Source organism: Leguminivora glycinivorella, chromosome 15 (genome assembly GCF_023078275.1).
Source record: "Leguminivora glycinivorella isolate SPB_JAAS2020 chromosome 15, LegGlyc_1.1, whole genome shotgun sequence".
Taxonomy (NCBI): Eukaryota; Metazoa; Arthropoda; class Insecta; order Lepidoptera; family Tortricidae; genus Leguminivora; species Leguminivora glycinivorella.
Genome location: NC_062985.1, coordinates 294,848 through 307,152, shown reverse-complemented (window position 1 = coordinate 307,152; position 12,305 = coordinate 294,848). Strand labels below are relative to the sequence as shown.

Below are 12,305 nucleotides of genomic sequence, written 5' to 3'. Positions count from 1 at the left end.
ATATGAAAGAAGCGCGTTCCCACGCACACAGTCTAAGCTCGTGTAGGCGAACGCGTACCAAGCTTGTATGAGATATGACAGGTGGACAGGCCCCGTAGCCGAATGGCATTTCTGCGACGCCAAACGAAAACGAAACGATAGTCTGGCTCTGTCGCGCCAATACGCAAGAGCGATAGAGGTAGATATCTACTAGCGTTTCTTTTCGTGAGCGTCTCGTGAGCGCTGTACCATTCGGCTACGTATCCTGGTCGCGTTCTTGGAGGTGGTAACTGTGAGGTAACCGAGAGCGGGTAGGCGGCACTTTTAGCGGGAAGTAGAGTGGCCATACTGTACGATAGTACTGTTTATTATACTGTGCTTTCGTGTGACATCACTCTAAGCTCACTTATTTCTCTACGATGATGGTCGCAACGTGAGTGGGCCCGGCCTTGGACCGGTGCCAATGGCTTCTCTTCGACCCGTGCCTTGATCGGCTCAGGGACAATGGTTCTATAGGACAATAATTATTATCTATATCGTTTAGTGTTTGCGTGAAAAAATGACGCTGATTGTCGCAAAATACACGTCTTCTTGTGGACATTCGGCGGTCGTTGAAACTAATTTGACTACATACTCGCAAGGCTTAACCATGGACCTAATAATACACGGACGTAACGCTCAATACTAAAAAACTGTGATTCTATCATCCACATTGACAGCTCTGTCCATGACCTCATCCACTAATCTCCTGTCAGTCCTTTAAAGAAATAACCTTTGTTTTGAAATTTTAAATTTACCTCCGACGTATCGAAGATCATATTGTCTCCATGGTCTTGTGGCCATGGTCGTGGTGGTGGATTTAGTCCTATTCTATAAATATAAAAACAGAAATCATTAACCTTTAAATAAAAATTACCTTTCCTTGTGACTTTGCCGTAATCGAGTAAAAGTCAAGTTTAATTTCGGTTAGTCTGAGATTCTGCGAAATATGCCAAACAATATTAATGTCGTCCCAAACTTGGCAGATGCTCCGAGATATGAAGCATATTTACCTATGCCAAGAAAGAATGAGTTTTACTTGGTAAGAACAAAAGTAAATGACATTTTTACTATCGCGAAGAATCATTTAACTTCAGAGTTAGGAGCTGAAGTGATCCCTTAAATGGATAAGTTCGCCTTTGTACTAATGACAATCGTTTTTATAATGTTTTGTTTACTTTTTTTATACACTACTGTTAATGCACAAAAAAATATATCATTTTGTTTTTATTTTCGCTATTTTACATCAGTTTTGGAAAATCATCTAGTGCAAAAAAAAACAGTCCGATATAAAAAAATTACTGACTAGCTGCTAAATTGCTAAATCCCAATCCCGAGTGTCTGTACCTTGCCTGCTAGTCATTTACATTAATTGTTCACAGAAATCGTGAAGCGTCTGGTTGAGGTAACTGGTGACCGAAGAGCTGGCGACTTCCTCGCACAACGTATCAGCATTGCGATACAGCGAGGAAATGTCGCCAGTATCCTTGGTTCAATGCCTCAAGGGCCTATTTTAGACATTAGTTAGCATTTAAGTTTAGTCTTAGTTTCTTATATAATTATGTAAATATGTTCACGTAAATAAAGAGTACAAAAATTATGACATAAATTTGTGTTGAAAATCGGCCTAACTTGAAAAACTACGGATGAAGTCGAACAAGTATGGAGAAAATATAATTATAGACCCTCGACTAGGGTGGTTTAGCCGGTTATCCGACCACCTCTGGTTGTCGGCCACCACGCAGTTAATCTACAATAACATGACAACTATATAGTATTTCTTCAAAAAATGAGGGTAGATACATAAAGTCACTTGATATTGACATGTCCTACATTTATTTTCTTGGTGACGTATTGATTCGCTCGTCAGTGTACGGAAGCAATTTAAGCAGTGTGAATGGTGGACAAATTTTATAAAAAAAATTAGGATACAACATTTTTTCGAGGTATGTAACATATTGTTTTCGTGGCTTTGAGACCATTGTTGAGGTTAAAGTAGATTGTGAATAAGTTGAACTCATGTTATTTCAATTTAAATGTTCAAAATATGTAATATAATTAAATTAAATTGGGTGGTCGGGTATCTAAATGCAATTTTACAAAGATATTTAGTTGTCGGCCCCCGGCCGAGAACGGACTTGAAGGACGTCATTTTTAATCGATTGTCTTTCCTATATTATTAGAGCAAATAAAATAAATACTTCACAAAACACTTATTTTGAACAAAATTGATATTGCATTTAACAGCCGGCCACATGCTTTCTTGGAAATAATTGGTTAAAATCTGATTTATTTTTTGAAATATTTGGCGGCCGAGAACAGGCATTTTTAAAGTTGATTGTCGGCCTAGCCAATTTATGACGGCCGAGAAACAAATAATTTTAATTTAGTTGTCGGCCCTGCAATATATTCTCGACCCAGATTCAAAATATTTAATTGCGTTGTTTGTAAGGATTTAAAAAAAAAAATGCATTTATTTATTAATAAATACAATAATATCCAATAGCAACACAACTTGTTCTTAGGTAATTATTATACTATACATTTTTGCTCCAGGTATTTTTTTAAGGATTACACCAGATTTTATACAGTCTAATACATCATCATTATGTACCTACCTGCATATAATATTTTTACTTTAGCAAATTTAGTTAAATTGTGTTGTGTTTGTTGTTGTCTCCTCATTAAATGTAAAATATTACTAATAATACATTGTGACATTGACTATTACTTGTTTTATTCCAAAATAAATCCTGTTAGTTCTGACATAAGATTCATTTTAAAACCCTAATAACAGTGGCCGACAACTAACTAAACAAGCGGCCGAGAACCAAAAGAAGTGGTCAACAACCGGCTAAATTGCTACTTTTTCATATTCGGAGCTATATAAAGAAAACTAAGTTAGTTAGTCATAATTTTTTATACCAAAAGGAAACTGTATTAAATTCTTTGCCTAAAAATCATACAATGACAAAATTTTGTCGAATATGTTGTACAGAAAATCCATTTGAATGCGTAGTTTTGCTAAACTGGCCGACAACCGGCTAATTCACCCTATTCGAGACCACATTTCTCCGTTTCCTCTATCCCTTATCTTGAAAACAATTTAACGTGCAACCATTAATCAAGCCCCAAGACATTGTAAGACCTAGCAACCTGAAAACAGCTATTCTGTTTTATTATTTCTGTTCAAAGCCTGTACTTTATCCACATAATCCTTCGAGTAGGTAATCCGTCTGTAGTGTGACAAGGTAGCAGGCAGTTACGAAGCGGCATTCGACCTTTTAAAATCTGTTATTAATAAGTTGGCGGCATATTTGACGATTTTGACGACCGGTCTGGCTCAGTCGGTAGTGATCCTGCCTGCTAAGCCGCGGTCCCGGTAAGGGCATTTATTTGTGTGATGAGCACAGATGTTTGTTCCTGAGTCATTGATGTTTTCTATGTATTTAAGTATGTATTTATGTATTTAAGTATGTATACATATAGTCGCTTAGCACCTATAGTACAAAGCTTTGTTTAGTTTGGGGCTAAGTTGATAGATAGATAGATAGATAGAATACTCTTTATTGGCACACCTCAGCAAAAGATACAGTGGGGACAAAACAAATCTGATCTGTTGATCTGTGTAAGCTGTCCTCAATATTTATATTTATTTATTTATTATATTTATTTATTTATTACCTTTGTGGTGACGGGTTAAGAATTTCACCACCCCCTTTCTTCCCGTGGGTGTCGTAGAAGGCGACTATGGGATATGGGTTAAATTGTGGCGTAGGCGAGAGGCTGGCAACCTGTCACTGCAATTTCACAGTTTCGTTTTCTTTCAACCTCTTATTTGCCAGGAGTGGCACTAAAAAGCTTTGGTAGTTTCGTGTGCTCTGCCTACCCCTTTATGGGATACAGGCGTGATTGTATGTATGTTGTATGTATGTATGTATTTATTATATAGTATAGTTAATATCACATCATAATATCAATTTCGAGGTATCCATACTAACATTATAAATGGGAAAGTGTGTCTGTTTGTTTGTCCGTCTTTCACGGCAAAACGGAGCGACGAATTGACGTGATTTTTTGTGGAGACCGTTGAAGAGATGGAGAGTGACATAGGCTACTTTTGGTCTCTTTCTAACGCGAGCGAAGCTGCGGGCAAAAGCTTGTATCGTATAAAACAAAAATCTGAGTTAACAAGGCCCTGCTTCTATTTCTGGGTAGTTGCCCATTAGGCATTTGAAGCAACCTAATAACGAACCTACCCTTCCCTGAGCATCCTTGTTATCCTACCCGAGTGTCTGTCTGTAGCCATTGCCTGCTATTTCATATTGCGATTACATTTAAAAAGTGCTTTACGATTTGCCTCGTCTTCCAATCGCCTACCGAGGCACCAGCGGCTTATGACATTATTTTCATAATATTCTAAGCCTCATTGTAGTAAGTATAAACCCAATAAAAATATATTTATACACCCTGTTTTTATTGAATTCCGTTAACTGTAAGGGAAGATTCTTTAGTTAAAATACAACCAATTTCTCTAAGAAACTAAGGCCTCTTAACTCTAACGGTTATCGAATTATTAAAAAAAAAAATACTGAACACGTGTGTGGCATCCCTCACCACTTCCTAATGTTATTTGTTTTGACATGTGCCGTCAAATACTTGACAATGACTTTAATGTTATGATTAAGGTCCTCTCACACTAATTAATATATTTATTATGTAAAGTAACGAAAAAAAATATTTTTTTTCGAATTAAAAAATAAAGCCATATACTGGATGGTTCCTAATGATGACCCTAACTGCGTGTCGAATTTAACGGAAGACAAAAAAAACACGGTGTATGCTTGATTAAAAAGTTTATTTTTATTGTTTTGCCTGTGTGGTGACGGGTTAAGAATTTCACCACCCCCTTTCTTCCCGTGGGTGTCGTAGAAGGCGACTGTGGGATATGAGTTAAATTGTGGCGTAGGCGAGAGGCTGGCAACCTGTCACTGCAATGTCACAGTTTCATTTTCTTTCAACCCCTTACTTGCCAAGAGTGGCACTGAAGCTTTAGTAGTTTCATGTGTTCTGCCTACCCCTTTATGGGATACAGGCGTGATTGTATGTATGTACCTATGTATTTTTATTGTCAAATGATTCAGCAGATCAGCACAATTTTAATGGATTATTATTTTAAATGTTCGTAATATAAATGTTAGATACTATTATACTGTGCTATTATGTACCTAAATGTATCATATCGCCTGCATTTTCTCTTTACATTAACTATTATTCAAACCCTTTTATCATCTTAGTTACTCAGTCATTCCTTTAGTACCTAACTTTGTACTAAGACCTGAATGGCCTCAGGTTAGATTACCTGCTTTATTATTCATACTTCAAGTCTAGCCTCAAGATTTGATGTGTTTAGAACTTTTATAACGCTGCAATGCAAGATGGAAATGGATTTTTGAGGGAAATATTTCTTGCATAATAAATAAATAACCACCTACACCTACACCTCTTCTTTAACAGCACTTACTATTTAATTAATAAATTACTAGAAACATTTCACATTAATATTTCACTAAGTATATTTTTTAATAACTTCACGGACCAACGTCAAAAGGCGTTAAAACAAAAAGGAAAAAGACAAATTACTTTTTTAACGCAAACTTCGGTTAATCCATACTGTAACTGGAAGTCAGTTGTGAACTATAGACCGTCAACTAAATCTTGTCACTAGAAAAAGGCGGCAAATTTGAAAAATCTCGGGCTAGCAACACTAGTTTTGAAAATCGGTGGAAATTCGCGTGTCATTTGTATCTTATCTGTGGAAATCTCCACCCTACCAAAAAGAGAAATAACTAGCACATATCCGTCCCTTTTTAATACATTATCTAATTCGTAAGGAAGGAGCGAGCACCTTGAAAAAAAATATCTGTGGCTGTTCGACGTACATTGCTGGTTTTTGTTCGTTTCATAGGGATACCATACTTTAGTTTGATGTACATTGCTACTGCCAAAATTTGGTTGACAGGCTATACAGAGTGGGGCCTGCAACAAAGGCGAAGAATTGAACTCTAGGCTATTCTCCTTATACTGATCAACATTTGTTCGGCGACTTTTAAAAATAACTTGTATTTTGATTTTTATCACCCTTGAAAGTTTTTTCTAAGAGGTAATGTATTGCGAATTCTGTTAAGTCTAAAGTGTGACAGACAACGTCAATGACAACAATAATGGCGTACATTGAAGCTAATATTTATTTTGTATGAAAAATTAAAAATTTAAAGACTTCATAATTTTTAAAAGTCACTGAACAAATGTTGATCAGTATAAGGAGAAAAGCCTACAGTTCAATTCTTCGCCTTTGTTACAGGCCCCACTCTGTATATTGGATTAAATAAGTCTTATTTTTGTATAGTACAGCAGGGCCATTATGCTTGCCATTTTATCATTTATCGACGTGGATAAGACATCTGTCAATCTCACACTGACAAACTGGCCAGAGCGTGACGGATGATTTATCCATAGAGATAAGTCATCAAATTGAAAGCATCATAGGCCTGCCAGTGTAGGTGTGCAAATGTTTTTTTTACCTACAAATTTTCCCACATTCAGAGAAAAAGTAAAATAGACAACAAAATAAAAATCACTGATTTAAACTTTCACTACTATAACACATAATTACTTTTTAAATAATATCGACAAGTGTAAGCGGAAAATAATATCGACAGTCGTTAAATCGAATATCGTCAGTGTTGTGTGTCGACAGAGTGACATCCCTAGTGCGCAAAAAGCTCAAGTTATAATCAAAACCAAGTGCGGGTAGTTCGAAAAACTCGAGCGGCTGTTAGGTGTTGATGTCATTTCAAGCCAGTCTTCTCCGAGACCACAGAGACAACGCCGTCCCTGAAACGTTGGAGGTCAGTATGTAGTCATACGCGATTAAGTCCTGATTTTAGAAATAATTATAAAATAAAAATCTGCTCATTTATGAGTAGAAATCCTTCAGATATTTATATTGGCGTAGATTTAAAAATGTGGATGGTGTGGTGGAAATGTGTGGTACTATAGACGGTATTAATTGTCAACTTGGCTAGTCTCACAGTACCTAGGTCGACGGAAAGCGGTTACCGAACTGTAACTACTCGCGCGGGGACCAATTACTACTGATGATTGAATTAATCCTGCGGTCGGAATGGAATTGAACAGTGTTGCGAGTTCAAGTCTCAGGAGGGTGACGGAATTTAGTCGACAGAGGAAGGACTGTGATGTCTATGACTCATCCTCCTTATGTTATCCCAGTATTCGCCACGTCTCATGATTGGCTTAGGCACCAGTTTTGCAAAAGCGACTGCCGTCTGACTTTCCACTCCGAAGAATACCTAGACCTTATTGGAATTGGTTCGATCTCCTCACGATCTTTTCCTTCGCCAAAAATGTACGATGTCTAAGTGCGTTTACACATTATCCGATCCGATATCGGATGTCGGACCAATATCCCATACATTACAGGCGCCATGTTGGTTTAAAAAGGTCCAAGAAAGTTTTAAGTAGTAGAAAATTATTGTTAACTAAAGCTGATCCTATAGTTATCATGCACAAAGCACTGAAAAACATTAAGAGACCCGCTGACTGTCAGATCACCGGACGGCAAAGTCAGTTGTTCGGCGCAGTCACTTTTTACTTCCAACTGACAAGCCGTTCTGTCAGCTGATAGAAAGAGCCCTTTATAATAGAAAATTTTCAGTCACATTGAAAGGAACTTTCTATAAAATAAAAAATATAAAACAGGATTTCAGACCTATAAATATTGACTGGAATTAAGGATGGATCAGTATGTAAAGAGGATATAGAAATTTTCCGGGAACATTGAAAGGAAAATTCTATGAAAACATAAAACTGGTTTTCAGGAATATAAATTTATTTTTGATTGGAATTTGGGGTTGTCCTTTTGGCGTACATAATGCACCAGGACACGTTACATATGATTATATCACTATCGATCCGAACAGCTGAGAGCTGAGGTTACTCCGTCTGTTTAGACGCAATGCAGATCACGTGTGCGCCGGCAACCGGCAACCAACACGCCCCATAAACTTTTCTATTCCTTTTTAACTTTAAAGTTTTTCATAAGGGGGGAAAGGGAGGGAAGTTAAGGGTTGAGACGCCGACGCGTCTGCGTAAATATACGGTCGATTTTGGTCGAATGCGCGCGCAGCGCAGTCGGGAGAGTTTCACAATTATCATTCCGGTCGGAGTGTCCGCGCCGGCCGGTCGTCCGCTCCGCCGGTATGGAGCACGACGAGGAACGTTCCTTGTCGCTGGGGACGGAGGTGTCGGCCTCGGTTCCGCCGCCGAGCCCCCTCACGGGCTGCTACCTACTCGCGATAGTTGGCGAGCCGCACACGCACGAGCATAAGGAGATCATACTGCAGCGGCTTGTCAAAGGTAAGTGACAGACGTCAGTGATGTGATTGTGAATCGCTGTGATTGGACCTTTGAGGACTGTTTTCGGGGTTTTCTAAGTATTTTTTTTCTTATTACGTTACTTTGCGGGGAAATTGTGAATTTAACACGCCGTTATAATAAATACCGACGGACATGAAATGTATGAAAAGTGTGCCGTCAGCGTTCAGTTTACATATATGGGACTGTTTATGGGATTTTCAAAATATTTGCTTTCTTATTAGGTCATGTTTAAGTTACTTTGCAGGGAAATTCTGAGTTTATCACGCCGTTACAACAAATACCGTCGGACCTGATGAAATGTATGAAAACTGTCAGCGTTCAGTTTACGTACTTATAACTACTTGCAGTATCTCTTCGCAGTGTCTTCAAGGACTGTTTGCGGGATTTTTAAAGTATTTTCTTTCTTATTACGTCATTAATTTACGAGAAAATTATGTGTTTTTCACGTGGTTAGAACAAGTACCGACGGATCTGCGTGCAGTTTAGGTACATATAATTTGCAGTCTATCAAATTCTTTAGGGATACTATTCTAACTTGCGGAGTTTATGAGTCCCTTTTAATAATTATTACGTCATGAATACCATAATTCAATGTGCTCGGAGAGTCCATTTAGTGTTGAGTAAATGGTGTTTTTGCACCTTGTGCGGTAAGAAGTTTCTATAAACTTTTTGCGTGGTTATAAATGACTCAGTTTGGTTTTGTATGACCGGTTTGTTTATTCAATCATGAAGGAAATAGATTTTTAAATATTATGAAGTAAGCAATTGTAAAGAAACTGAAATGCCAAGAATGATAATTCAAAAAGAGAAAAGTTAGACTTATTAGAACAGTACACTTTTTTTTTATCTAAATTGAAACGGAAAAGATATGCCTACGTGACGTCATTGTTTTAAATTTAAATGCAGTTTCACAAATATAAAATATAATGGAATAAAGGTTAAAATGTCATGTTTTAAATTACGTAATATTTGCATTATTTATAAGTAATGGCTGCGGTATATTTATAACACATCTTGTGAAGTCGGATGTTTGATTTCACGAAAGTATTTAAACAAAAAGTAAGGACGGTTATTATCACTATCAGCAATTGCCGCAAATTTTCAAAGGCTGCGTCTAAAATTACTTTTTTTTATTCGGTGTCAAATAACCAACTTCATGGCAGTGTCAGTAAATTGACCGATTAACCCTCAACCGGCCAGCTGAACACTGAACTGCATGACAGCCGACTGACATTCCAAAATGGCGGAGGCTAGCCGGCCGGCTTTTCCGGATTTCCTCTCAATGACGATGTTTGTTAACAAACAATTTGCAGATTTATAAGTATTTTTCTTTAAGTAATCTCAATTATGTGTATATTCAAGCAAGTTATTGCATAATTATTTAGTATTTTTCTTTAAGTAAATTCCACAGATGGGCCATTTTTTTCAAAGTTGTCTACCCCACTTTTTTTGTAACATGGGTATTTTTTACGCGATTAATACTCAGAATCGCGAGCTCTTTCGATCCTGATAGAAAAAAAAATGTCCCAAGATTTCCACACATTTTTTCGCACAATCCTTTCCGTTACCGCCATACAAAATGTATGAAAAAATGGTAACGGAATGGGAAAAAACCTTGGGACACTTTTTTTCTCCTATTAGAATTGAAAGACCTCGCGATTATGAATGGAAACCACATAAAAATTTCCAAATCCAAAAAAAAAAGTGGGGTGGACCACTTTGAATAAAATGGCCCCGATTCACTGATTTGAATAGACAAAAGGAGATAGTGTCATTATTATAAGAGCAATATTTCATTAATTACGAATTATGACATTGTCAAGACTCGTAGGAATATCATCATCATCAATCATTTAAGAGTTGGACTCTTGTCGGTGGAGCAACTTCCATGCGTGCCGGTCTTCTGCCTTCCTTTTGACTTCCTGATACGACACAACGTTGATTTTTGCCTTTATTTGGGTCATATACGCTCTCCTTATCAACTTAACTTAAATATTTTTAAATCGGGACTTAATCGCGTATGACTACATATCGAGTTAACTTGATCTTAAATTACAGTTTTTAGTCAGTGTCCGTAAATTGACCAATTAACCATCAAACGGCCAGCTGAAAACTCAAATGCGTGACAGCTGACATTCCAAAATGGCGGAGGGTTGCCGGCCGGCCGGCATTTCAGGGTTTTCCGAGTGTTCCGACATCGATGACGTTTACTAACTATTTGCACTAGTGGTGGCACATAAGTAAGTAAGTAAGTAAAAATTCTTTATTGCACCATTTTACATGTTATAAATATACAGAATGTTGAGTGAGAGTATAACTAGGTAACAACAGGCGGGTTTATCGCTAAAAAGCGATCTCTTCCAGACAACCTTAGGGTAGCTGGAAAAACGGAACAGAAACAAAAGTTAATAGGCAGTGCAAGAATAAAAGAAAAAATATAGAGAAAACCAACACAAACACACATACATATATACCGAATACATAAATAAATATACCTTAAAATAAAAATGGCAACTAAAGAAAGAGATAGATAGTATAATTTAAGCTGATTTTTGAAAATTGGAAGAGATTTTGCTAGTCTTAATTCTACTGGTAAGGAATTCCACAACCGTACAACCCGGAAGGTAAAAGAGTTGCTATAGAATTTAGAAGTAGATGGTGGAGGAGCAAGAATATGAGTTTGAGAACATCTGATAGAAGAGAGAAACTTGAAACGCTCTTTGAGATAAGGCGGAGTAGCAGGGTTAAAGAGAATGCCAAAAAGAAGGGCGAGTATATGAGAGTCCCGGCGGCGACTAGTACATAGTATAACTCAATTTGATACTTGTTTTATCAAGTTGTATTTAATTCAAGTTGATATCTTATTTCAATTAATATTACAGTTTACATCTACAAGTACGTTAATTTTGCACTGCCTTGAGACTGTCTCTATAAAAATATTTATTTTGACATAAGGTACAGTGGGGCAAATCTCGACTGGGGGCAATTGTAAATAATCCATATTTTCCATTATTACACTATGATGTTGAGTTCTTTGTATCCACTGAACACGCCTACCATATATAACCGGTGGACACTCTATTTAATAATGCAAACATTGTAAAAAATGCAAAAAATGGACCAGTTATATTTGCCCCCCAGTCAAGATTTGACCCGCTGTACCTTAAACAGTTTTTCACACTGTGAAAATATCATGCAGAATTAAGTTGGCCAGTTTTTGCTGAGTCTGTATATTGACCGATTAACCTCCAAACGGCTAGTTGACCACTGAAAAGGCATGACAGCTGACTGACGTTTTAAAATGGTCGATGTAACAGTGGCGGCGCCGGTGCGTCGGTCGGTTTTTCAGGATTTTCCGGCAGTTAGCACCTTAGCAAATAATAATTATGTTTAATTATTTTTAAAATCGGAACTTAACCGCGCGTATGACTACATATTAAACTGACATCCAACGTTTTAGTTTAATATATTGTAGTCATACGCGATTAAGTCCCGATTTTTAAAATAATTGTGTAATTATTTTTAGTTTGGTTAGGTATTTATTTTTATATTAAGGTTTAGTTTATGATTAGCATTATTGATGAAATAAAACGGGATTATATCGCGTATAATGAATTTACAATTCATCCCGACGTTTCGAATACTTTAGAGCATTCGTGGTCAACGGGTGACTGAGGAAAAATTACAATGTGCAAAAGCTACCCACATACAAGAAATATTAATGAACCGTGACTATAAATAAAACAGATTTTTATTCATCCGTTTCCATAGTTTTATTTCACGAGTAACTATCGCGGTAACCGAAAAAGTATATTACGATACAAGTG

The 12,305-nt window shown here is 37.0% G+C and overlaps 1 protein-coding gene across 1 annotated transcript in view; it reads left to right on the top strand.

Moving 5' to 3' along the window:
- The first annotated feature begins 8,269 nt into the window (after positions 1-8,269).
- The window catches only part of LOC125233897 (microtubule-associated protein futsch), a 290,060-nt gene continuing 286,024 nt past the window's right edge, over positions 8,270-12,305 (top strand). Inside the window, exon 1 of the mRNA XM_048140062.1 lies at positions 8,270-8,457. Coding sequence (XP_047996019.1) covers positions 8,301-8,457 — 157 coding nt within the window. The 5' untranslated portion in view covers positions 8,270-8,300. The remainder of the gene's footprint in view (positions 8,458-12,305) is intronic.